General features: G+C 40.9%; 1 protein-coding gene across 2 annotated transcripts in view; it reads right to left on the bottom strand.

Annotated features, from left to right (window-relative positions):
* Positions 1 to 24,295, bottom strand: part of Trio (trio Rho guanine nucleotide exchange factor) — a 320,123-nt gene that overhangs the window by 73,283 nt on the left and 222,545 nt on the right. For both annotated transcript variants that reach the window (XM_070042198.1, XM_070042199.1), the window contains exon 34: positions 15,126 to 15,369. In XM_070042198.1, the coding sequence (XP_069898299.1) occupies positions 15,126 to 15,369 (244 nt within the window). The remainder of the gene's footprint in view (positions 1 to 15,125; positions 15,370 to 24,295) is intronic.

The following is a 24,295-nucleotide window of genomic DNA, read 5'->3' as shown; positions in this document are numbered from 1 at the left end:
AGCAATAGCCAATCCAATCCTTGTAAAATTAAAAATATTTCTATTTAGACTGCTTGAAAGCAAACTCTTATGTTCACAGTCAAAATTAATACCAAAAATCATTTTGTAAAATTTCTATTATAATATTTATTCCTCAAATACTTAAGGTTAGGACTGCAATATTCAAGTCCCTGTTATTAGTCTATCTGTGAAATTATAAGACATGTCATTTTTGTCAAAAGATGTCATATCTCAAAACAAAAGTACTTAAATGGATCAGTTTACAAAGGTGCTTTTAAAATGAAGACTAGAAACGTACTGAAAGCCAAAATTAGGATGAACCAAAGAATCTGATATCTTTATGGTATTATTTAGAGCATGCTATTTGAAGAGAAAGCATATATTCTTAATTAGGTAGTGATGAGCTACACAAAACACCAGGTAATTCTGACATTAGAGCATGAGTAGCATACATATCAGGAATTACCATTATCTTTTAAACATTATATTAATGTTTCCTTGAGACTTGAAGACATTATCAATAATAGCATTTCAGTTTGGCATTCTGTTTTCAAGTCGGCCATCAAACTCTACTTCTCAGGGCCTGCAGCCCTGAGATGCAGGACCACGCTCTTACAGCAGCCATCCCGGACTGTGCTCCTTCGCCACCTCCACAGTCCGCCCTCCTCTTCTCCCCTGTGCATTTCCGCTCTGCACAATATGCCTACAGAGCTGGACTCAAGCACAGCTGCGGCCCCACGATGGAGCCTCTCAGGTTCCACGCACAAAGATACTCCTGTTCTGAGGAAGTCTGCTCTGGTTTCTTTACCCCACAGATAATACCTCCTGTTCTGGAGGGCCTGGGATGATGAAACCCTTGCTTCTTAGGGCTCCATTCAGCACATGAGTTCCTGCTACTCTCGAGCAGTTGTCAACCCACAAAAGCACCTTTATCAAGGCATTCAAACACTTCATTTGGGTGCCAAAAATCGGATAGGCCCCTTTTCATTGCTTTATTTACTTTCTTTTCACAAACTATGTGATTTTTTTTCTTTCTTTAACAAACACTCAAATACCCTTTTTTTCCCCATTTAACTTGAAGCCACTATGTGACATTCTCTGTTTGCATCAGCATTGTGCATTATTTGCAGAACCGCAATCTGAGAGGATAACCACCCAAATAGTGTTCTCTAAAAAAACAAACACAAAAACAAACTATAGAGCAAATTAGAGCACCTAAGCCACCCCTGGCTAGCCAACATGTGCTTCTGATGTCCCAGTTTTCTATGTTCAACTTCAGAGAGTGGGAGATGTAGGTCATCCATTCATGGGGGACAACATGGGGACTTGACAGGAAGTTTAATTCTTACATCTTTCAAGGAGGAGACCAAGTAGCTGCTTTTGGTTCTGGGAATAGGGGCAGAAAAGTTGCGAAGCAAAAACCTTCTATTCCTATATAAAGGTTGTAAACTGGCCATTGGTGGTGCACACCTGTAATCATAATTTCATGGGAAGAGATGGAATATCTCAATCTGAGGCCAGCTAGGGCAAAAGTTGAGACTCTGCAAATAAGATGGACATGGTGGTAGTATAGACCTATGGTCCCAGCTATGTAAGAGGTGGGATCCAGGCTGGTTCTAGGTAAAAGTTTGAGATGCTACCTGAAAAACAAATTTAAATAAAAAGTTCTGGGGGCACAGGTTAAGTGATACAAGTCCACACCCCTGAGTTCAAACCCCACTACATTCTTGTACTCAGAAGAAACCTACTGTGAATGAAGTTTGGTGTTAACACACAGGAGGAAGAGAGAGGAAGTAGCTCAAAGACAAGGCAAAACACAACAAAACAAGACAAAAACAAAACAAAACATAAAACCAACACCATAAAAAACTAAAACAAAACCCTCAAAGCCCAGGTTTTCAGTATGAGCAAGGTAGAAGCAAGCCTCTTGTCTGTAGGTCTTGCAAGGATTGCCACTCCTCACCAGAATGAACAAAGGCACTGGAACGTACAATGTGGGGTGTGATGGGCCTTTAACATTAGCAAGTTCACGGATGCTGCTTGGGTATGAGCTACTGACTTTGTCTCTAAGAGTTTCAGCTACTGAACTGGATAAACGTTCATTCAAACGTATCCACAGAGCACTGTGCAGTGCTGGTAAAAATCTTTCTTTTATCACTTACTAAGCATGGTTAAGTTGCTTAATTTCTTTGTGCTTCTATTTTCTTATTATAAAATGGGATGATGAGAATTCCCTTTACCCCAACCAAAGAAGTGTATATGAAGATGAAATGTACAGAAAGGCAGCACAGTACTTGGCACACTGAAGTCCTCACCAAATTATTCTTTATCTATTGCTCTGTTAATAATTTTCTAAGGTTCAAATAGCTCCTTTGTTAGGGGCTGAATTATGTCTTCCCAAATTTTTAGGAAGTTGTAAACTCTAGTACCTTAGGATATGACTAAAGATGATTAAAACAAGGCTCTTAAGATAGATTCTAATCCAATCTGATGGTGTCTTCACAAGGAAATTATTTATTGGATGTGAAGTCAGAGAGGCTGCACAAGGGAGGGGGCTTATAAGACAGCAAGATATGGCCACTTGCAAATCAAGGCCTAAGGCCTTAACTAACCTGTGAATGCCTGGATATAAGGCTCTGGCCTCTTGAACTGTGAGAGAATCTGTGTTAGAGCCACCCAGTTTGGATTTCTGCTGTGATGCTTAAAAGAGGAATATACCTTCCTCTCCCACCTGATAACGACATACCCCATAATCCAGGACTAGAATGCTATAATTATTTTTAAGCCAGGAGAAACTAACCTGTATCTAACAACAGGATTTCAAATATTCTTTTCTTTTAATAAATTCAACATGCTACAGACTCAGAGAAAAGTGTGGGGGAGGGAAAGGATATAGTCTGGTAACAGGTCTATTTCTGGACAAATTAGAAAAGTAGTAGGTTCCAGAGCTGTCTTGACACACAACAAGCAAATGAACCTGCTTACTATCCTCTGAAAGGTTTGAAAAGCCCTTCAAAAAGAATACCTTCCACGTTCCATCCTACACTTGGCTAGAAAAGAAGTTTTGGGAAAACAGTGACCATCGTAATGGCAATGTGGAGGGATGGTGGTGCCCTAAGTACCCTAGGCAGTGCTCCTTACACCACAGCATACCCCTTTAGACCCAAAAGAACTCCAGAAGGTTTCCGATAGCTCCATTTGAATCTGTACAGAAAAGAGCGAGGAAGCTCAAGGGTCAGTCGCCTTGCCCCTAGGACCTGACTGCCAGCCCTCCATACCCCTCATGTCTTTGTGACCATGTTAGACAGAAGTCAGATCTGGGAGAGTTTTGTAACTTGTATTTTCCAAGTGTAAAATGTTAGTGATGAGACAAGGAATCTTTCAGAAATTACTGGGAGACTTATCTAAGACCATAAAAAGAGCCACAGATGACACTGTCTCATGAATGTATTTCTTGTAGGTGAAGATAAGCAACTATGTACGGTTAGGATGGAAGGCAAAACAGTACCCCATAAAAGCTATTTTGACACACATGCGGAGGGAAGGGATTTGACTTGTCTTCTGGAAACTACTGCTTCTTTTTTGGTGAAGAACTTATCATTTGTACTTCTTTGACTAAGTCTATAATAAAAATGAAAAAAAATTGGGGAAATATTATTAAACATGTTATACCACATGCTCCTGTTCGAATTGAAAATCCCCATCAAAATCGCACTATAGGTAAGTTACACAGAGATACTCATGACTTCATTCATTTGAGAGATTTTAAAGAGTGACTCATGCGAAGGGGACATATTTCTTGTTTTCCTAAGTGGATAAAATGAAACTACAGAACTCAAGGGGTATAGTATAGCTCAAATATCATGGATGTTATTGAACTAAAAAATATATGAAAGCGACTGTCATTGTGCAGCATGTTTACTGTGATTTTTACTGGCTCACTTAGCTTTAAAAGCTGATTTTCCTTTTGGACAATCAGTTATATATATAGAATGCTATCTTACATATTTTCGCACACAAATCCAATGATGTACATGCTAAGTTATCCAGTGCTGTACTACTTGCAACAGTTAACTGGCTGAAGTCAACTCAAGTACCCCTGTGTGGAGCACTACTTTATAAAGTAGGCACCTTGTGCTCTTTAAGTACTACACATCTATGAAAAAGGAGGAGGCAAGTCTGTGTGAACTGATAGGGAGTCAGGTGATCAAGGCCTGGAACAAAACAGGGGAAAAATACATAATCATTTGTATTTGCTTACCAAAAGACTAGAAGTATAAGAACGAAAAGCTTACCTATTCATGACAAACATAAGATTTCTCAAAATTATACCATTTCACGTTCTATTTCTGAAATGTGAAATATCTAAAAGTAAGTTTTAATTTGTATCTCCCTGACCGCCCCCGCCCCCCCGCCCCCCCTTGTCTAGAAAAGAAATTCTGAGCATGGGTGAGTCTCTTGAGTTGCATGTAGAAATTTTGAAGCCAGTGCTTCCATCAGATTTGCTCAGGGAAATGGGGCTCAAGCCGTACAAGACAGAACTAGGCAACTTTTCCTCTTCTGTACTTTGAGTTTGCAATCCAGATTAATAGCCAAATCTATCAAAACTTAGTTTATGGGAGCATTAAACCTAGGAGCCATATCTAGTCTCACATTGAATAAACAAAGGAACACAGAGGCCCATGTCAAGCCACACTGGCCTGCTTGGTGCATGCTTCACAGCAGGCACCGGTTTATCAGGAGCCTCCAGGGCCATGTCTGCTAAACTGTTATCAGGAAGCAAGAACAAACCTAGATGGAAACATAGCTTGCTTTCCCTCCATGTACAGCGTTTACTCATTTTAAATTAGCCATAACACAACAAACCCAGAACATCTCATAACAAAGACATCATTTCTCTCTAACTTGTCACAGCTTATACAAACTTGTAGTAGAGTACAAAGAATTAAGAACCAATCCCCAATTTCTTTGAAAACCAGCCTCCTGGTATCTTTAGAATATGAGATTTAAGGCAGCTTCCACAGTAAAGTTTGGCCCTGGTCTGGCTGCAGGTGTGCTGGCATCTTCACATTCCCTGCATGCTACACTACTAACTGCTTCCCTTAACTTAGAGCCAGGGACATTTTTATTGTTTGGGCTTTTAATTTTCATTATTTTTAAGTAGCTGTACAAAAGGTAGTTCTGAAACAGGGTCTACCTATGTAGGGAAGCCTTAACTCTTCCTCTGCCTCTACTTCCTGAGTGTAGGTGTGCACTGTCACTCACAAACTGTGGGCATTTGAAGTATGGGAAGACAGTTTCTCATTCACTGTTTATGACTGTCATACATATAATTTTCTGATGATCTAATAGGGATAGTGTCAATACCTGTTGACGGATTTTTTTCTTTTTAATAAATACTTTAATGTAAAGTTGGAATGTAAAAATACCTCAAACACAAAGCACTAAACAGAATAATAGCCTCCTTGTGTGGCTCCCTAATTACATGCTCACAGAAGAAGTGCCTTAATCACAGGTCTGGGATGGATCACTTAGTCTTGGAATCACACAGCTCAAAAGAGGGACTATGTCTTTGTTTTTAATTCTTGGTTTAATTCCATATTCTTCAGTTTTTCTTCCCACAGAGATTTATATTAGCAGCTGTTCAAACAGAGTAAAATGCTTTTTCTCCCAAGTGAATTGAAAAACTTTACAAAGATCCTCCATTATATATTTATTTTCAAAATGTGTGGGCAGGTAAGGGTTTGAAAGGTCTACGCATTAGTGTGCCTGGAGAGTGTATTCTGTCACAGAGGCCTTCTGGCATGACACAAACATCTAAATACATTGGAATCATACTGCTAGTGAATGCTGCCACAGCCTTTTCAATACTCTCAATGTTGATTAGGTCATTTAAAGTCATGAGCACTTTCAGTCCTTGTCATGGGAAACTTAAGGCTCACCATCTGGAACGAACAGAGTGCTTAATATTCAAGGGGAAATGGCAGACACCTCAGACTGGGGATCGCTGGGTTTGGTCACAGAAACTTCTTAAGAGTAGAGCAGCATCTTAGCCTCCGTGAAGCTGGTGCCTTTTGTGGGCGGTGTGGATAGGTGTTGATGGCTGCAAAGGCTGCTGAAGATGATGGCTACAGAAGTGGCTGCAGTAGCTGGCCTCCTGTCAGGGCAGGTGACAAAACAGTGCCTGGACCTGACATCCATGGCTCAGCCCGGACTGTATGCCTTTTCAGACTCAAGAATCTGGACTCCCAAGAAATCACATCATGATGGCAGACATCTCATGGTTACCTCAAAGTCCAGGGAAGAAAAGATAAAGCCAAAGCCCTGCAAATAGGAGAGTTTCCCTCCATGGAGAGAACTCTCCTTATCATGATGTACCATGATGATAAAGGGCTGCTATTATCCTGGTTGTAGAGATTGGGGGGAAGTGGGAGAGAAGAGGTAGTCTTTTGGGACTGCTTATATTCTGGATGGGGAGACACCTTGGCATAGTCTCCATGCTGGGGGTTAGTTGAAGATACAAATGAGGCCTGGGTGTGGTTTGACAGCAGACATACCAGTCTGAGTCCTTTACAAACCTCAAGGGAAGATCACTGTCACCTGATCTCCTCTGTACCACATGGGGAAACAGGAGCGATGGTGAAACCTGGCTTCACCCTAAATCCAAGGTAGGGTGGGGGACACCCAAGACCAGATGCAGCCATTACCTCACAGGACCCAGACATTAGACAGGGAGGCGTGAAAGCAGGTGGGGTAGAGAGAGAGAATATCAGGGGCTCAAACACATTGTAATTTCAGCCTTAATGGAAACACACCCTTATTTTATATTCACATAGTGCTTATTCAAGTGGCTAGTCATTAGAATCAGATGTAGAGATCAGTACTTGCAGGCACAGAGTCCAGGTTCTTCCAGTCATTCATTTAAAGAAATTATAAGTGATTTTGAGGAATAGCTCCTGGCATTGTGTACCTACTTCTCTGAATGTTGAGTAATGGCTCCAGTAAAAATCTACATGTGACTTTGAAATTAAAAAAAATTGTACTCAGGTGGCTGAGATCTGAGGTTGTAGTTTGAAGCCAGCCTAGGCCAGAAAGTCCCTGAGATTCTTATCTCCAATAAACTACCAAAAAAGCTGAAGCAAAGCTGTGGCTCAAGTGGTAGAAGGCTAGCCTGGAGCTAATGAAGCTCAAGGTCAGTGGCCAGGCCTCGAGTTTCAAACCTTAGAACCAGCAAGGCACACAGAAAGAATTGGACAATTCACTAACATGTTTGCTAAGATGTATCCCAGCAGAATGTCTCCCAAGGTTACAGGCCTCACTTTAAAACTCATCTCTAGGGACTCAACTTGGGGGCCCCTCTCCACTACAGACAGTCTATTTCTCTGCTTTCCTTTGTCTGCACACGTTTGCACACACACCCCAAACCCAAACACCTCCCCTAGGTTACCCATTTTCTCTTTTCTCAGTTCATTGCTATCTTCCAGTGCTGGCTGTATGAGGGACTTTTCTGTTCATGAACTCTAATGTTTACTGTGTAGCTTCAGACAGTACCTGTAGACATCAGTCCTGTTTAAAGGACATCTAATGAGTTCCTATTCAGTTCCTTGTACATCTTCAGGATTGCTGGGGTCAAATTGGGATTCTCTTTTTTAGGTTGCCTTACTTCTAGCTTTTGCATTGAAATACTCTAGATTAAGATTAATTTTGCTGTCTCCTTAGCTCCGCAGACTCACTGGATGATTTTTTTTTCTTTTAGGATTTTTCAGTTTTTAAAACCTGATTAGTCAGTCTGGGTAGGGGTGAGAGAGCACGAAAACCCTTCTTCTCTTGTCTGATGTACTGTACTAAGGATGAGTATGTTTGTATGCTCATGTGCATGTAAGTGTGTATGACACACTCATGTGCACAAATGTGTGAGACAAAGGACCATGTTAGGAAAATGGACTTTATTCAGTGACCAATGGAAAATTATTGAAGAATTTCAGTATGTCTTCTGATGAGATCTGTTTTAGATACAATGAAATAGAGAAAGAAATGGGATGTGGAATCAGGAAATGGTCAACATGAGAAAACAGAATATATTTGAAACATGTCGTTGAAACAAAGCTAACAAAATAGAATAGGCATTCTCCATTTTTTTTTTTTCGGTTGGTCATGGGGCTTGAACTCTGGGCCTGGACGCTGTCCTTCAGCTTTTCAGCTCAAGGCTAGTGCTCTACCTCTTGAGCCACAGCGCCACTTCAGGTTTTCTGAGTGGTTTATTGGAAGAGTCTCATGGACTTTCCTGCCCAGGTTGGCTTTGAACTGTAATCCTCAGATCTCAGCCTCCTGAGTAGCCAGGATTACAGGCATGAGCCACTGTGCCCAGCAATCCCCAAAAAATTTAAAGAAGGAATCATCAATTCCACTTCTGGGTTATAACCCCCCAAATTGAAAACAGAATAGCAAGCGCATGTCTGTATATTTGTGGTTTACAGTATATTGTATAAAACAGACAAATGGTAGAAGCAACCAAAGTATCAATCAACTGATGAATGGATAAATGTGTACCATTCTTCAACATTACAAAAGGAAAATTCTAACACATGCTAGAACACGGATAAATCCTGCAGATTTCTTGCAGTTGCAAAGGAATAAGCACTGTTATATAAGGTACCTTGTGTAGTTCAACTCAGAGAGGCAGAAAGCAGAAGAGTAGGTAGTTGCAATTTGAGAGAAGAATGAGGAATTTTATTTTATGGTTACAACGTGTCAGTTGTATAAAATAAAAAGGGTGCCGTGGAGGAATGGCACAAGGCTGTGAAGGTCCTGTGGCTGCATGGTAAGTATGTTGTGACTTTTCTGCTGTTAGAGGGAAAACAGCTACAGCTGTACGGGCCATGTCTGAGTAAGCCAACAGAGAGATGATTGAAGAAAGAGTTTAGGTATTTCAGATTTGAAAAAGTTGATAAGGGAGTCAACAGAGAGGTAAAATATTCAAGTGGATAGAGTAGACACAGAGCCTTGTGAGGAAAATGGAGAGGTAAGAGAGTGGCCTGAGGCAAAGCCCAAGCCACTCTTTATTACTTTCCACGTGGATTAAAGAAAACACCTCAGGTTAACAATGACAATCCTATATCAATGCATTTACAAGTGGAGATTTTTGTGTCTTTCGTCCAATGATTGCAATCAGCTTGGGCATGCCCAATATTGATTTGGAAGCACCACTTTGTGTAGGTTCTATGTTAAGCTGAAAATTGTAGCAGACTGTTTTGGGGGCATGCTTTACTATAGTTAAAAAATGTAGCAAGCTGATTTACAGCCCCTGGGGTTACAGGTTCAAGTCTCAGGCAAGCAAGAGGTTCTGTTTCTCATGGCTATGTTCCCTTTGTTTTTCTCATTCATTGCAAACAAATCATTATTTTACCTCCTTCAAAAAAAAAAAAAAAAAAAAGAAACACTTTAAGATGCAACTTTAAAAGAGGTAAGGCTAGAAGGGAGCAGTGGCTCAAATCTGTAATCCTAGGGCTGGGAAGGTGGCTCAGTGGTAGAGCCCTTGCCTTGCATGCCTGAGGCCCTGGGTTCAATTCCTCAGCACCACATTAGCAAAAAGAAAAAAGCTGGAAGTGGCATTGTGGCTCAAGCGGTAGAGCACTAGCCTTGAGCTGAAGAGCTGAGGCCCAGGCCCAGAGTTCAGGCCCAAGGACCGGACCCTCCCACCAAAAAAAAGTCTGTAATCCTAGTTATTTAAGAGAGGGAGATCCGAGGATCATGGTTTGAGACTGACCCAGGCACAGAACTTCGTAAGACTCCATCTCGACCAATGCTGGATATTGTGGCATGTACCAGCTATGGGGAAAGCACAATGGTTGGCGCACAATGGTTGGTGCAGTAGCCTGTGACTATCATCTCCAGTGGCATGCAGAAACATAAATAAGATAAGAGCAGCTTAGGTCAGCATGGGCATAAACAAAGTGAGATTCTGCCTTGAAAGTAAGGTGAAATGGGACTGAAGTGGAGCTCTACTGGTAGAGTTTAATCCCTGGTAATGAAAAAGAAAGGTAAAGATTTTTTTTTTTTAAGTGGGTGGTTTCTACTATATATATATTGGAGCACTAGTAAAGAAAACAAGATCACTTGCCACATCACTGTGAGTTAGCATAAGGAAAAGCTGGGAATTTTGGTATCAACCTTTATTTGGGAAAACTTTTTAAAAAACAAATAAACTCATAATATCAGTTGTCAAGGGCCTTAGATCCAATGAATGCACTGTCATCAAAGACAGAATAGATCAGAACTAAGGCCTCCCACTGAAGAATGAATTTAACATAGCCCCTCCCCACGGCTCTAACAACAGAAAGACCTTCTCCCAGGGATAGGAGTGCCTAGAGTGAAGGTCATTTATGGGGCCTTTAAGTCATTTGGTATATGAAAGATCAGATATGATTCTTGTTGACTATCCTCAGCTGTCTGAATATATTGGTAATTTTCTATGGCCTGTAATGCTGTTAGAGTTCAGATGGCCTTTGGCAGAAAAAAAAAAAAGTTCCCCACTCCCATTAAGCCTCATTTTGTCAAAGCACAGTTTTGCAAGAATGACCCTTCCTTCATCCTCCAGTCAATCCAGTATGTGAGCCATCCTGTTCAGCAGAAGGCTATGGTGATGGGCAGGACACAGGCAGTCCATTCTGGAACACAGGTGGTCTTGGTGGTTTCCTACATGCAACAAGCACCATTAGCACCCTGGAAGGATCTCTCAGGACTAATGACAAATTCTCACTTTATCAGAAAAACAAGCTAACTGAGTGAAAAGATTCATGTTTTGCACTCAAGCTGCACAAAGTTGGTAATGCTAATTTGCCTAGGTGGTTGACATAGATAATTTTGTTTTACTGAATATTTTCAATTCTGATAATCGACTTTGGATTCTAATGCTATTTCGGTGCCCCTTGAACTGTCCCAGGCTACCTCCCTGAAGAGGAACTAAAGGGCCTCCCTGTGGCAGCTCTGACTGCGAAGAAAGGAAACAGCAGCACCTCAACTGGGGGAAAATTTCAGATTGGCCTCATTAGAAATATAAACACTTTTGGTAATCCTGTTTACTCTGACTAATAATAAGTTTTATGAGTTGAGACAGTGGGAGAGAAAAGTAACTTGGCTTTGTTGGAGATTAGAGGTGATTACCTGATACTATTTCTATAGCTAGTAGCCACATATTGCCAAGGGAGGGTAAGGAAGGAAGTCAGTAGTTTTCAGAATGAGCTGTGCCCCAGGCAAGCTGCAGGCACAGGCAGGAACTGCCATGCTGAAGCCCTGACCCAGAATTTGAGGTCACAGTAAATAGCACAAACCCCATAAACATAAGACTGGTGAAGCACAAAGATTTGCTGAATCCGTTCTATTTTACTATGTCCAGTGTCTGCTGAATGTGACTATGCTGCTGTGAGGAAGCAGCCAGAGCAAGACCAAAGGAAGCACCATCTGATGGTCATCTGCAGCAGTTCTTCCACAGTGGACCTTACAAAATAAGCTTTCCCACCAACTGCCCTTCTCCATGGAGTAGTTTATGGCGGAGTCTAGTTTCAAACTGAAAAGTATCTTCTTATAAAGAATAAATTATATTCAATGTATATATGTATATATATACATATATATACATATACAATATACATATACAATGTATATATGTGAAAATTGAGGGGATGGTGGCGTTGGGAAAGATGGGGGAGAATGATGGAAGGAGGCATTGTATTCATAAACTGACATGGTGAATTGAAACCTCTGCATTATTACCTTCAAGATTAAAAAAAATCCTCTCTGTCCAAGAGTCTCAGGTCCAGCCAAGCTTCCAAATCCACAAGGGAACCTGAGCACAGCACACAGAGAGCTCTGAGAACCAGAGAAATCTAGGAAATTGTCTTTGGAGGAGAGAGGGACAAATGACAGATACACAATGGCAGTATCTTATGTTCAGAGGTTTTGAGGTGTAGGAGATGAAAGACTACTTGTTTATTTGATATGGCCAAGAGATCTAACCCAGTCATGAGAATGAGTTGTGAGAAGAGGTACTATATTTCCTTTGGTTCTTCATATCCCTTGCTCACTGCTGCATTCTACAAGCTGAGATGCTTCTTAATATGAAAGGGGGCTTCAAATGAGGTATCAGGCATGAACAGCTCTTTACACACCAATATATTACCAATCACAGCATCATGAACCCATTTCCATGCATAGCAGGAAGGGGATGGGCAGGTTGCAGGCTGTACATTGTAAATTAAAGCATCATGCTTCCCAGGTGGAAGAAGCCCAGGTGAGTTTATGTACTTCAGATTCACTTCTGTATCTTGATCCTTGGTTACCCTGAATTTTTGATAATGACATATGGTCTGCTAGAATGAGACTCTAGTTAAACCTGTCTGAAGTTCAAACCTGTTTGCACTTCAACAGAATTCTCCACCAGAGGCTTGTTGAAAAGCCTAACGGGGGTGTTCTAAGCATAGGGAATATCTTTTCAGACATGAAAATCCATTTACATAATACCAGAGAGAGAAACAAAATGGTACTGCAACTTAAAAACAAGCAAAACCTAATAACCAGGAGACATTTCTTAGACAAAGTCAGGTGTGATAAATGCTGAGTTCTTTCCTTTTAACTAATTAGACTGCACAGTGAACACCACAAAGGAACATAGTATAGGAAAGGCACATAAAAAAGCAATCCCTCAAAACAAGTGTTATTTGTAGCATGCTTGGATTCAGGTCCCTTCTGAAGGAAGGATTAACTTAAAGAAAAAAACAAGTTGTATCTTATTTTCAACTTAAATTCAAGGGCATATGCATAGTAGGCAACATTAGATATACCAGCAGTAAGTTAGTATAAAAAAGCACAGCAGAGCATGTCTCCAACTCAATTCATGGGAAGGTCAATAAAATTCAACACCTCAGCTTTTAGCTAAAAATTGAAAAGTCTCTTGATTCTTTGGATAAATACTAGTCTCATTCTTCTCATTTCTTACTGAGGTGACAGTAGTCACCCCAGTGATAGCCTCAAGAAATCCAATGGGTAGCTGGTCCTATGAACTCAAGGGCTCAATAAACTGAGCTCATTGGTAGCCTTATCTATGCAGCTTCAATTACTCAAGAGAGGAAGTAAACTGACTGTAGCTGGAAGATGGCCCCACACTGTGTCACCAAGATTGTGAGAAGGGCATGGAGGGTAAGGGGAGGAAGCCATTAGGATGTTTAAAAATCAACAGAAAAGAAACTGAGTATGACAGAAGTATGAGAAAACCAACTGCATACCTCAACTCTCAAGACTGTGCATTTGCCAGTATTATAAAAAAGAGAACTACGGCAAAAAAAGATACAAGGACTCACCACTATCAACCATGCCTTTTTCTAGAAGCTACCAACAGTGCTTTCTTCAAAGAACATATTAAGTTTCAAGTAGTTTTGCACTAAGGTAACCATTGAGCCAGTACCATCCAACAGACATAAAATATGAACTGTATTTAGTAAGTATATACTCTATGAAATATAATTTTAGCATATGACAATCAAATAACGACATAATACTTTCTGCATAAAAATCCAGTGTTACATCTGTAGCACTCCTCAATTCAGTTGAGATACTTTTCAGTGGCTCAGCAACCACATTTGTCTTGCAGCTGCCACGGTAGGCACTCAAGATTTGCTGAATGCCAGTGGCTCACACACACTTACAACCCTAGTTATCCAGGAGGATGAGATTTGGATAATCATGGTCTAAAGCCAGACCAGGCAGAAAAGAGACTCCATCTCCAAAATAACCAGTAAGAAGTTGGGCTGGAGTTAAGGCTTAATGGTAGAGGGCCAGCTGAACAACTAAGCCAAGCCCTGAGTTAAAACCCCACACTAGCTTTCCTTCCCCTAAAAGACTCATACTTACAACAGTGACCTGCCAGTGACCCAACTAGATACACACATAAAAATAGCACTGCTCTAATTTCCTTAATTTAAATTTCCTTAATCTAAAATATCAAATGCTGCTTTGTTCAAATATCTTAATATTTCAGTTTTGAAGTACTTCTTTTAAAACTTTCCTCTTGCTAGGTGCTAGTGGCTCGTGCCTGTAATCCTAGCTACTCAGGATGCTGAGACCTGAGGATCATGGTCAAAGCCAGCTTGGGTAGAAAAGTCCCTGTGAAAGACTCTTACCTCAAAAACTGGAAGTGGAGCTGTGGCTCAAAATGGCAGAGCACTAGCATTGAACAAAAGAGCTCAGGACTAGCACCCAGATCTGGAGTTCAAGCTCCATGATTGACCAAAAAAGAAGAGTCTAAAGGTGTAAAGGTGTAACTCCTTTGAACAACAATGGACTGCTTAACAAAATGTATAGTGGGAAGCAGAAACATGTTTTACAAGGTAGTCAGCAGGGGTGTGGAGGGGGCACCAGAAGAGGAGGAAGGGTAATTAAGCAAATGCAGTCATTATATAGTCAATGTACTTTATGTAAAAACTGTACTACAAAACTTGAGGGATTGGAGGGAGAAAGTAGGGGAGGAATGCTGAAATGGATGACACTCATCAAGATGCATTGTACTCACAACCTGACTTATGGAAATGTGACCTCTTGGTACAACTATCTACTAAAAAGGCTTATCTACTAATAAGGCTTAAAAATTCTTCTACTCTCTTAGTCAGGAAACATATCACTGAATGCTCCATGGTACAGCCCCACCCCTCAGAACTCAAGCTCCATTCCCTCTCCAGGCAGGCAGCTGTGGAGTTCAGATGCTTAGAGATCCTGTGTTTCCATGGCTATAAAAATGAGTGGCTGTACTCTTGGGCCTGCATTTGACTTCTAGAATATAATGCTAACAAAGACAACACCATGAGAAAATTTAATTGGGCAAAGGTTGAGTACAGTGTTTCTAACATAACTTCTATTCTATGCCTTCTATTTCTTCTTGTACTTGAATGGCACTGTCCTGCAGACTGACATTAGGCTTCCTTCCACCACTTCAGGAAGAGGTGAATTTATGAGTAATGGGTGAAACCCTTATTTTTACTACAGCTCCCATGAGATGGTGATAACACACTGACTTGGAGGATCATACTCAAGAACTACACGGCAAAGTGTGCTTTCTCTTGACTCGCCAGTCTTACCTTTGTGATTAAAGATGCCCTCCATCTCCATGCTACTTCTAGAGTGGGCGATGCATAGAGAGCCACAAGGCACCAGGCCTTCCGCTGCAGGGGATCGATCAGTGGTGCGCACCAGGCACCAGTCAGGCTTATCGTGGGGCCGCTCCAAAACCTCCACAGTCTGGCCACGCCGGATGGTCAGCTCGTTGCTGTTACAGGCTGTAAAGTCGTGGATCACCACTGTCAGCTCACAGCCACCAGAGAGCTGGGTAGAAAGAGAAGAGGGACAAGTTAGACAGAAGTTGTTACTGGGCCTGAACAGGCACTGCTATGAACTCTGTTAGAAATTACATCTTCCATTCTGCAGTGGGGTCCAAGGCATCTCCAACGACTAGAGGAAGGCTCTGTAATCCCTTTGTTTCCTTTGGAATCAGGCAAATGGTAACATAAATTCTCATGTTTAGCCTATGGTTATAATTTTCAGAGGGCTCACTGTTAAGAATCAGATGTAATTTTTCATGTTTCCAAATCTTTTGTATCTAGACCATTCTATTTCCTTCCTTAAAAAGGATGTGCACTCATTTTTCAATTTACAGCTAACTCATGAAAACTGCTGAAAGGCTAGAAGATTACTGTGAGATATGACAATAAAATGGGACAACGTTCTACTTCAAATCTCTGCTCTGGAATGGTAATGGAGCACTCCCAACTTGGGAGGGCCACAGAGACTGAGCATCATGTGAAATAAGAAGGAATCAGACCCAAGAACAAGAAACAAAGGCCACAAGGCTGGTGACCCTGAAACCTCTTCCTTAGGATCCTTGGGGCCCTCTCCCCATTCCTGCATTGTATTCCATTTTTATCACAGTTCACAATAACCCCCAGTAGCCTGTAAGTACTTAATAGTTTGCTATAAGTTAAAAAAATAACTATATAGCACTTTCTGAGGAGGGAGAGAGATTGCCTCAGGTAAAAAAGAGGTTTGGAACTCATGAAAAGTCACACCTCTCTTTGTTGAGTCACATCAGGCACTTCAGACTTTGGACCCATCTTCTGGCCATAACAAGTTTGCTTGTGCTAATCGTTTAACCTGAAATGCCTTTCTTTCTCTCCTTTCCTCTTACCATTTGGTATCTGTCAACTCCGAAAAGATAAAGAGTATGGTTTCCTTACTGTTGGCCATGCATGGTTTGTATGCTGGTGTGTCTCCTCTTGGACTGTAAGCTCCTTGGGGACAGGATTGATTGGCATCTATGTAAGAATTAAGTGACTGTCTCCTTGTCCTCACGTCCTGTCTCTGTTTCTCCATGTACCCATGTGGGTTCTCCAGCCACATCTCAGCTACTGATTCCTGCTGGGCAATTTGGCACATATTGCTCTCCCTCCCACATGTGAGGCTGGGACATGACTCATTATGACCCACTCCCATCTGTTCTTCCTCTAACGGTGTCTCTGGGGTGATGGTATCACTAGCAAACAACCAAAGCTAAACAAATCTTACTCTTTTCTCTTTCCTCCTCCAAATGCGTTAAATGGACTCCAGAGTGGCTTTCTGATTATTTCTTTTCCCTGCGCACTGACACTGTATTTCTGTCGTGACTTCCTGAGTGGCCTACCTGACAGATACATGGATGGTCCCTTCCCAGGCCACCTCAATACCACAACCAGAGTGACCTCTGCAAAATTTGGACCCTCCTGTTCAAACTCTTAGGGCCAAATGCTTTGAAATTGGACTCCGAGTTCCCACAATCGGTTGATCCCACCCACCCTGCCAAGTTCATGTGCTCACTGCTAAAAGTGTCCATGTGTTAGTTGGGTTCTGAATGTACTTGGTCTACAAGCACTACTGTACACAGAGCCCCCATGGAGTCTAAGTCCTCTGGGGAGTTTGTTCCCAGGATTTTGGCCAGTGACAACTTGTATTTAGTTATAAAGTGAGGTCTGTGTACGTGCATGTGTAGTTTCTGTCCTCATTACCAGAAGGTAGGTCCATTTATGCTCACTCATAAGGGAAGAGATGGGACTAGTCTTGGTCACCACTGACCGAGCTTTAAGTGTCAAAAATGGCAAACATACAGCTTTGTACAAAGCAGGTGGTGAACAGTGGAGCTCCTATGAAAGCCTGCTCTGCATTTTGTATGTTCTTTGCCTCTCACAAGTATTCAAATGCCTACTCAAGTTTGCAAACAGTGAGGGCAATGACACTGAAAAACAGTATAAAACATGGTTTTTCCCTCTATAACTTCAGCATAACTATGCCTGAATTCCAGCTGACAATGCCCAGGGGTCCGTGTTACCTTAGGGGTGACAGCCACTGAAGCTTCTAGCAAACTGGGGACTGAGAGCTGTGGGAAGTGAAAGTGTCTTTCAGGAAAAAAGAGGAGTGGCCATCCTCATGCTGGAAATCCTGTCCAGAGAGTCATACAAATGCACGCTCAGAGCACCAGGGCTCTGTGCATCCTCCAGTGGCTCATACTCCTGAGTTGCATCCTGGGTTACCTGCCCAGTGGTGAGGACTGCATACTACCTACCACCTTGTCCTGATCTGCACTGCCGATGATCCTTCTATTCTAAAAGTATGTTTCTTAATAGAAAACTTTGGTGATTCAGAAAAAGAATCACAAAGAACAAAACAAAACCCTTCCAGGATCAAATGTTAACGATGGTAAAAAGGAATGACCTTTGTTAGGCCACAAAGAAAACATCCACAAATGTTTAATCCCCTTCTAAATTTTCAATTTTTTTAAATTGTGAAAATACTGTACAGAGGGGTTACAATTACATGGGCAAGATAATGAGTACATTTCTTATTAAAATTTCAAATTTTTATGTGAGAAAATCATGCTAAACTCTATACTTGCCTCTTAACAATCAAAGGTGCCAAGCAGAGGCCCAACCTGGAAGAGTTCTCTACAGAACCTACCCCAGATTATGGAAGTAGCTACCTCTGTTAACAGAGAGAGGAGAAACACTTCTGTTCCAGGAAAAACATAGCAGTCAATAAACCCCAAACTACAGTGGCCTGCCATTCCCAGAGCCCATTGGTACTCACTTCTTTATCTGGCTCCCTGATATGCATGCATGGATCCTGGATGGGGGATGGGAATTGGAGAGGCTTGCCTGCTTTGTTCTACCTCTGTGCCTGTTTTCCTTTTCAGATTCTTAGCAACTTTAGACAGCTTAAGCTAAGGAGGAGTTCGTGAATGAAAGAAGGGAAGAAAGGGAGAAGAGGTGCTCAGGAGGGAAAATTAAGCTAGACTTTACTTCTGGAACAGATTTAGTTTTGTTTTTTTTTTTAAATAAGTTCCTAACAGAGTAACCAAAAGTGATTGGAAACATATGTGTACTTGACCAAGCATAAGAAATGAAAACCACGCCTGTTCTGACAAAGATTCATATACTGAGCTTTAAAAAAAAAATCTTAAAGGCTTTCCAGAATTTGTTGACAAAACTCAATCCCAGAAAATATTTCAAACAGTGCTGAAATTACCAGTATAATATATATTTGCATTTCTCAATTAGCCAGCTGTCTTTGTCTATAAGGAGAAATGATAGCCATTATCATTAAAGGAAGAATTAAATGTATGTTTTTCTCAGAGAAAAGCTGTCCTTTGTGTTTCTGTTTTAACCTAAAAATATAAATATTTTAAGCTTCTTGCTAGGAAATATCTCTTTAAGAAGTTTGTTAATTTAAAAAAAATCTTTGATATAAAGAACATTTATAATAACTATTTCAAGGCAGCAATGTAAATGACTACCAGGTAGGGGTGTGTGTGCGTGTGTGCGTGCGTGTGTGTGTGTGCGTGCGTGCGTGCGTGCGTGCGTGCATGCGTGCGTGCGTGCGTGCGTGCGTGTGTGTGTGTGTGTGTGTCCTGGGGCTTGACCTCAGGGCCTGGCCACTGTTTCTAGCGCTCTATCACTTGAGCCACAGCTCCAATTCTGGGTCTTTTGGTTGTTAATTGGAGAAAGTTACACTGACTTTCTTGTTCTGGCTGGCTTTGAACCGCAATCCTGAGATCTCAGCCTCCGGAGCAGCTAGGATAACAGGTGCACCAGTGCCCTGCATGACTACTGCTTTTTAAGAAGAATTAAATTCCTATCTGTAGAAGTTCAGATGACATATTGTGTATCAGTAGGTTGGTTATGTAGTCATTTCTACCTTATTTTGCTCATAAGAGTGTTTATGCCATTTTAGCTAGTTTAAAATCTCATTTTCCTTTTCCAGCTATATTTCATTAAAGACTTTACAGTATCCTTTTTACTTTTATATATTTTATAGACTTCTATGATATGCATGTAGCTTAGGAATGTTACTCATTCCACCATTGACATTAAACTTACAAAACTCACGTAAGAGATTATAAAATCTTCCAGCTTTTCACTTTAAAGATATTATTGTGGTAAGTAGTATACATGGCAATAAATTAGCTTTAATTAGGTCATGGGCTACAGATACCATCCATTATGTGCTTCTTCCTAAGATCAGACCACTGCCCTCCTCCAGCTGGGCTGGCAGGGAGCATCAATGACCCAGACCATGGATAATTAGCAAGTAGTCTGAATTCTCTCCAGAATGACTGAACATAAATGGCTATCTTTCACCCAAAAGAATGAATATTCAACAACCAAAACAGAATTTTACTTTCTGTATTTTCCAAAGAAACCTAGTCATATGGTTGCCTTGCCTCAACTCTTAACAATGTTAACATTTAAAACAGACCCGTCGGATTTCTCACAGGTGGACTTGGCCTTCCCTTGATCCTCAACACAGACACCCTCGTGTACTATAATGAGGCGGTTTTCTGTTATAAGAGCATATATCTCTGATGGATAATAGCAAACACCTGAGTTGACTTATCAAACTCCAAGATGAATTCTGAGCAAGTTCTGCTGCAGGAGAGAGTTTGCTTATAATGGTGTGGTGGGCTGACTTGAAAAAGATTCTATTATAAGAACATAAGGACTAATAATGGGTTGAAGATTTTACAGGTGGGTATCTGGCCAATTTTGTGAGAACAATTCAAAAGGAATGTAATCTAATAGAAGCCATTATTCCCCTAAAGAACAAAATATATCAACTCTTGTATAGCAGTCGTACCCCATACCTTTCAGCCAGTTACATTTAGAAGCCCACAAAAGGGTCCTGTGGTTTTGCGAAGGTTTCACACAGAGAAAACCAAAAATGATTACTTGGTTAAAGGGGATTATAGAGTACAGCTGCATCATTGGCGATGGTCACACTCAAAAAGGCAACCACAGGCAGCCAGCACAGTTCCCTGAATAAATGTTATTATACCCTGGATTCTTACCACTGCTGAGCAGCCTCAGGGAAGAAGCTGGGCTGATCAGCAGCCATCGTAACAATACAAATAACAGGCCTCTCATACTCAAACTAATGCCAACGATGGTTATGTAAAACCAGGTTTAAGGAGAAATGTTCATGAGGACTACTGTGATAGGCTTTTTCACACAGGGTATACACAAAACTTAAAAATGGTTAAGATTATAAATTTTGTTATAGCTTTTTAACCAAAATGGGGGAAAAAAAGTAGTGACAACAACAAAAGACCAGAAAATATTTTTCAAAACCATCAGTTTAGAAGACTCAAAATTTGAGTCAAATTTTGTCTACAAAAGAATTTGTGATTGCAGTATTTGGGGATATTACTTCTGCTCTTACTGACAACATACTAGTTTTCTGATGTGAAAAGAAATTTTGGAAGGCCTCCCTCGGTGAGTTATGCATGAATGAGAACAAAATATTAGATGTAAAAAGGCAAACTTTATTTTTATTCTATTTATTTTTTGGTTGGTCGTGGGGCCTGAACTCTGGGGCTGGGCGCTGTCCCTCAGCTCTTCAGCTCAAGGCTAGCGCTCTACCACTTGAGCCACACCACCACTTCCGGCTTTTTCTGCTTCTGTGGTGCTGAGGAATTGAACCCAGGGCCTCATGCATGCAAGGCAAGCACTCTACCACTAACTAAGCCACCTTCCCAGCCCCAAGTCAAACTTTAAATGTTAAAAGTAAAATCAAGTAAGGAGAGCTCATATACACAGGGCTTAAAAGAGTTTGAAGAAGGAGACCACATTCCCCTCACTTCTAACATACTAGAATGAGAGATGCTGTGCTGTGCTGTGCTGTGCTGTGCTGTGCTGTGCTGTCTAGGAGCTGCAGGTGGCACTTGGTAATTAACAGCTCTGTTCCTGTGATGTATGTATGTGTGTATGGGGGGGGTGGGGGGGAGGGGGAGGGACAGAAAGGAATGAGGGCTGAAAGAAAAATCTCAATTTTTGTGTAATTCTAGGCTTTGGAAAGCAAGAAACTTTTAAAGATAATTTCACCCAAAGAAACCTATTTTCTGGATTTCTTTTCCAGTTTTAAGGAGAGAAGTGATTCTAAAGAACTAACATTAACCAAGTAACATTACCCTGTCGCCTGGGCTCCTGCCTTAAGACCAAACTAAGGTTCAGCACTGCCTTCAGTAGTAACCCTGACCATGGCATGTAAAACTTACACTGAGAAGCACTTTTCAGTGACCCATCGTTTATATAAACATTTTTAATTTACTGTATTTCTTAATCAAATTTTATTTTCTTTAAAAAAATCTGTCTTGTCTTAGATATGTCTTTCTACTTCACTGTGGGAATTTTTTGATTGGTTAAAGTTATTAAAAACTACATTTATTTTGTGGTTTTATGAGAGTAGTTAAGAAGTTAGCCAAGAAAATACTATGAAAAGCTACAATTGCTTAGAACAACAGAAAAAAAAAAAAGATTGGCAAAAGGAAGAAACAAACATCACAAAAAGCTCTCGGTGGTGGTCAAAACTGTGAGCTAGGGGACGTACCCTGTGAATACTCCCTGTATAGGCCTATGGAGACAATTAGCTACGAAATGCTATAATCAAGTCTCATCTTCTGTAGTAACTGTGCCAGTTCAATACATAGTATATTGCTGGTGAGTCACCAAAGTAAATGATGCCAGGCACTAAAACTGAACAATTCATTCTTGGGACAGATGCCAGATCCTAACAATTAGCTTCTAAATCCACTATGTCTCTTGAGTGTCCAGTTAGAGGAAAGTTAGATCACAGTAAGTAATAACCAAGGCCAACTGTTCAACAGGGAGTAAGTAGGCAACCATTCTTACCACAAAGACACATACAGACAGCTAATACAGGGCTTTCTTCCACTGCTCTAGATGCAGTCTCACAGACTGATGAGAGGAGTAGCATCATTATTCCCATGAGTAGATAGGGAAACTGAAGCCCAGAGCAGTTAGGTAGTTTGTACAAGATCACCAGCTGCTGTGGTACAGAGGCCACACAGAAACTAGAGGTCTGTTGATGAATGCATCCTTGTTCTCAACCATCAGCTCTCTGACATACTACGTAACTCTCCATTACTTCTATGTATACGTTGAGCACAGAAATATCAACTGAGATCTTAGTACTCTGAGGAGATGAAAACCATGCTCTGTTCTGTGAAGACTTCTGAATTAAATGACTCACTTCTGTGCTTACATCAGCAAACCTACATGAGGTCCTGGAAAATGCAAAACTGAAGAAGAGGTTAGGAAGTCAAGTACCTTCCCTCTGAGTAAAAGCAGGAGGAGCACTAAGCTCAAACTGAAGAGTGCAGGCACAAAGAATGCAGTACTTCTCAGGCGAAGGCCAGCATTTGAAAACTGATATATTTCATTCTTTAAGACCAGGGAGTAAGGAGTATTTAAAAATTATTGGCATAAGCTATTTTACAGATTAACTTGACTATAATTCACAGATGTCTAACCAAGTTTTTGTAGTATATAGGACATCATTTGATAGAAAAAGCTGGCTTTTCAAATGACACATAAGTTCATGTCCTTGGCATGAATGAAGAATAATATGAAGCTGGGCATTGGTGGCTCACTGTAATCCTAGCTGAGATCTCAGGAGGGTGAGATCTGAGGACTGCTGTTTGAAGCCAGCCCAGACAGATAAATCCTGAAGACTCATATCTCTAATTAACCAGAAAAAAGCTAAAACTGAATTGTGGCTCAGGTGGTAGAGCTCAGCCATGTATAGGAAGAGAGCTGAGCATGAGTGGAAAGAGCGATGAGTGAGAAGTACTGAGCTCAAACTTATTATTGGTAAAAAAAAAAAAAAAAGAAAAAAAAAGAAATAACTACAACTGTGGATTCTTTATATTCATGCTATGAGCTTAGGTAGAGTTGATGCAGATTATCAGTCTCAATTGAATTCTTCCCTCCATTGAAAGAACTGTGTCACCATAGGTCTCAGGATTGCTTTCAAGTGGCCCTGTTACTTGGGTGTGGGCTACCTTTTTGGCAGGACACTTCATTTTACTTAGGTGTCATTGTCTCTCCTCCCCGTCTCCTTCCCTACCTTTCCTCTGATCTACCCTTTCCCATCTCTCTTATCTCTTCTCCCCATTATTTAAGCAGAACTGGGATTTGAACTCAACCCTTACATTGGTAGGTAGGCACCATAATGCTTGAGCTATGGCCCCAGCCTCACACTGCTTTTCTCATATCATAAATTTTAGTTAAATGATCACAGACTAATAAGGCAAAGAATTAAAAAAAATTAAAATGAAACCACTTCTTTAACACATGGAACAAATTTAGTTCCATATTCAGCTCTAGTACGAAACAATAAGTTCTGGAAGATGACAGTTGATCTCAACCACATTCCAGTTCTAGCCTTGGCTTCATCTGCCTCATCTCTTCAGTGCCCTGGGGCGGGGTCAGCCCTTTCCTCTTTACCTTGGGGAGATGTACTCAGGACAGATGAGATAAGAATCTGGAAACCATTTGATTGTTTTGGAACTCAAATTATATTTTCATAAGATCATTTTGTCAGCCCAAGTGCTATGAATATCAGCAAGAATTGAGTTAAACTCATTTTGGGAAAAAAAAGATGGAATATTTAAAACTGATGTCCTCAAAGTAAGAAATCTGCTCACAGAATCTGCAGTTTATATCCTGAGCAGCACAGAACTCTGCTGACATGGCTCCCTGGAAAGGGGTGGGAGCAGGGGCTGAATGCTCTTATCCTAAACCTTTTGTGCTTCATCTGAAGATTATTAACAGCCCTGGCAGATAACTAACTTTTCTCTCAGAATTCTCCAAGAGACAGAGGGAAAAAAAAACCATCCCCCAACCCAGTTTCTGAAATGAAACCAAATTCC

Source organism: Dipodomys merriami, unplaced genomic scaffold (assembly GCF_024711535.1).
Source record: "Dipodomys merriami isolate MVZ:Mamm:240054 unplaced genomic scaffold, mDipMer1.0.p SCAF_32, whole genome shotgun sequence".
NCBI lineage: Eukaryota > Metazoa > Chordata > Mammalia > Rodentia > Heteromyidae > Dipodomys > Dipodomys merriami.
Note: the sequence above shows the minus strand (reverse complement) of the source record. Positions and strands in the feature narration are given on the sequence as shown.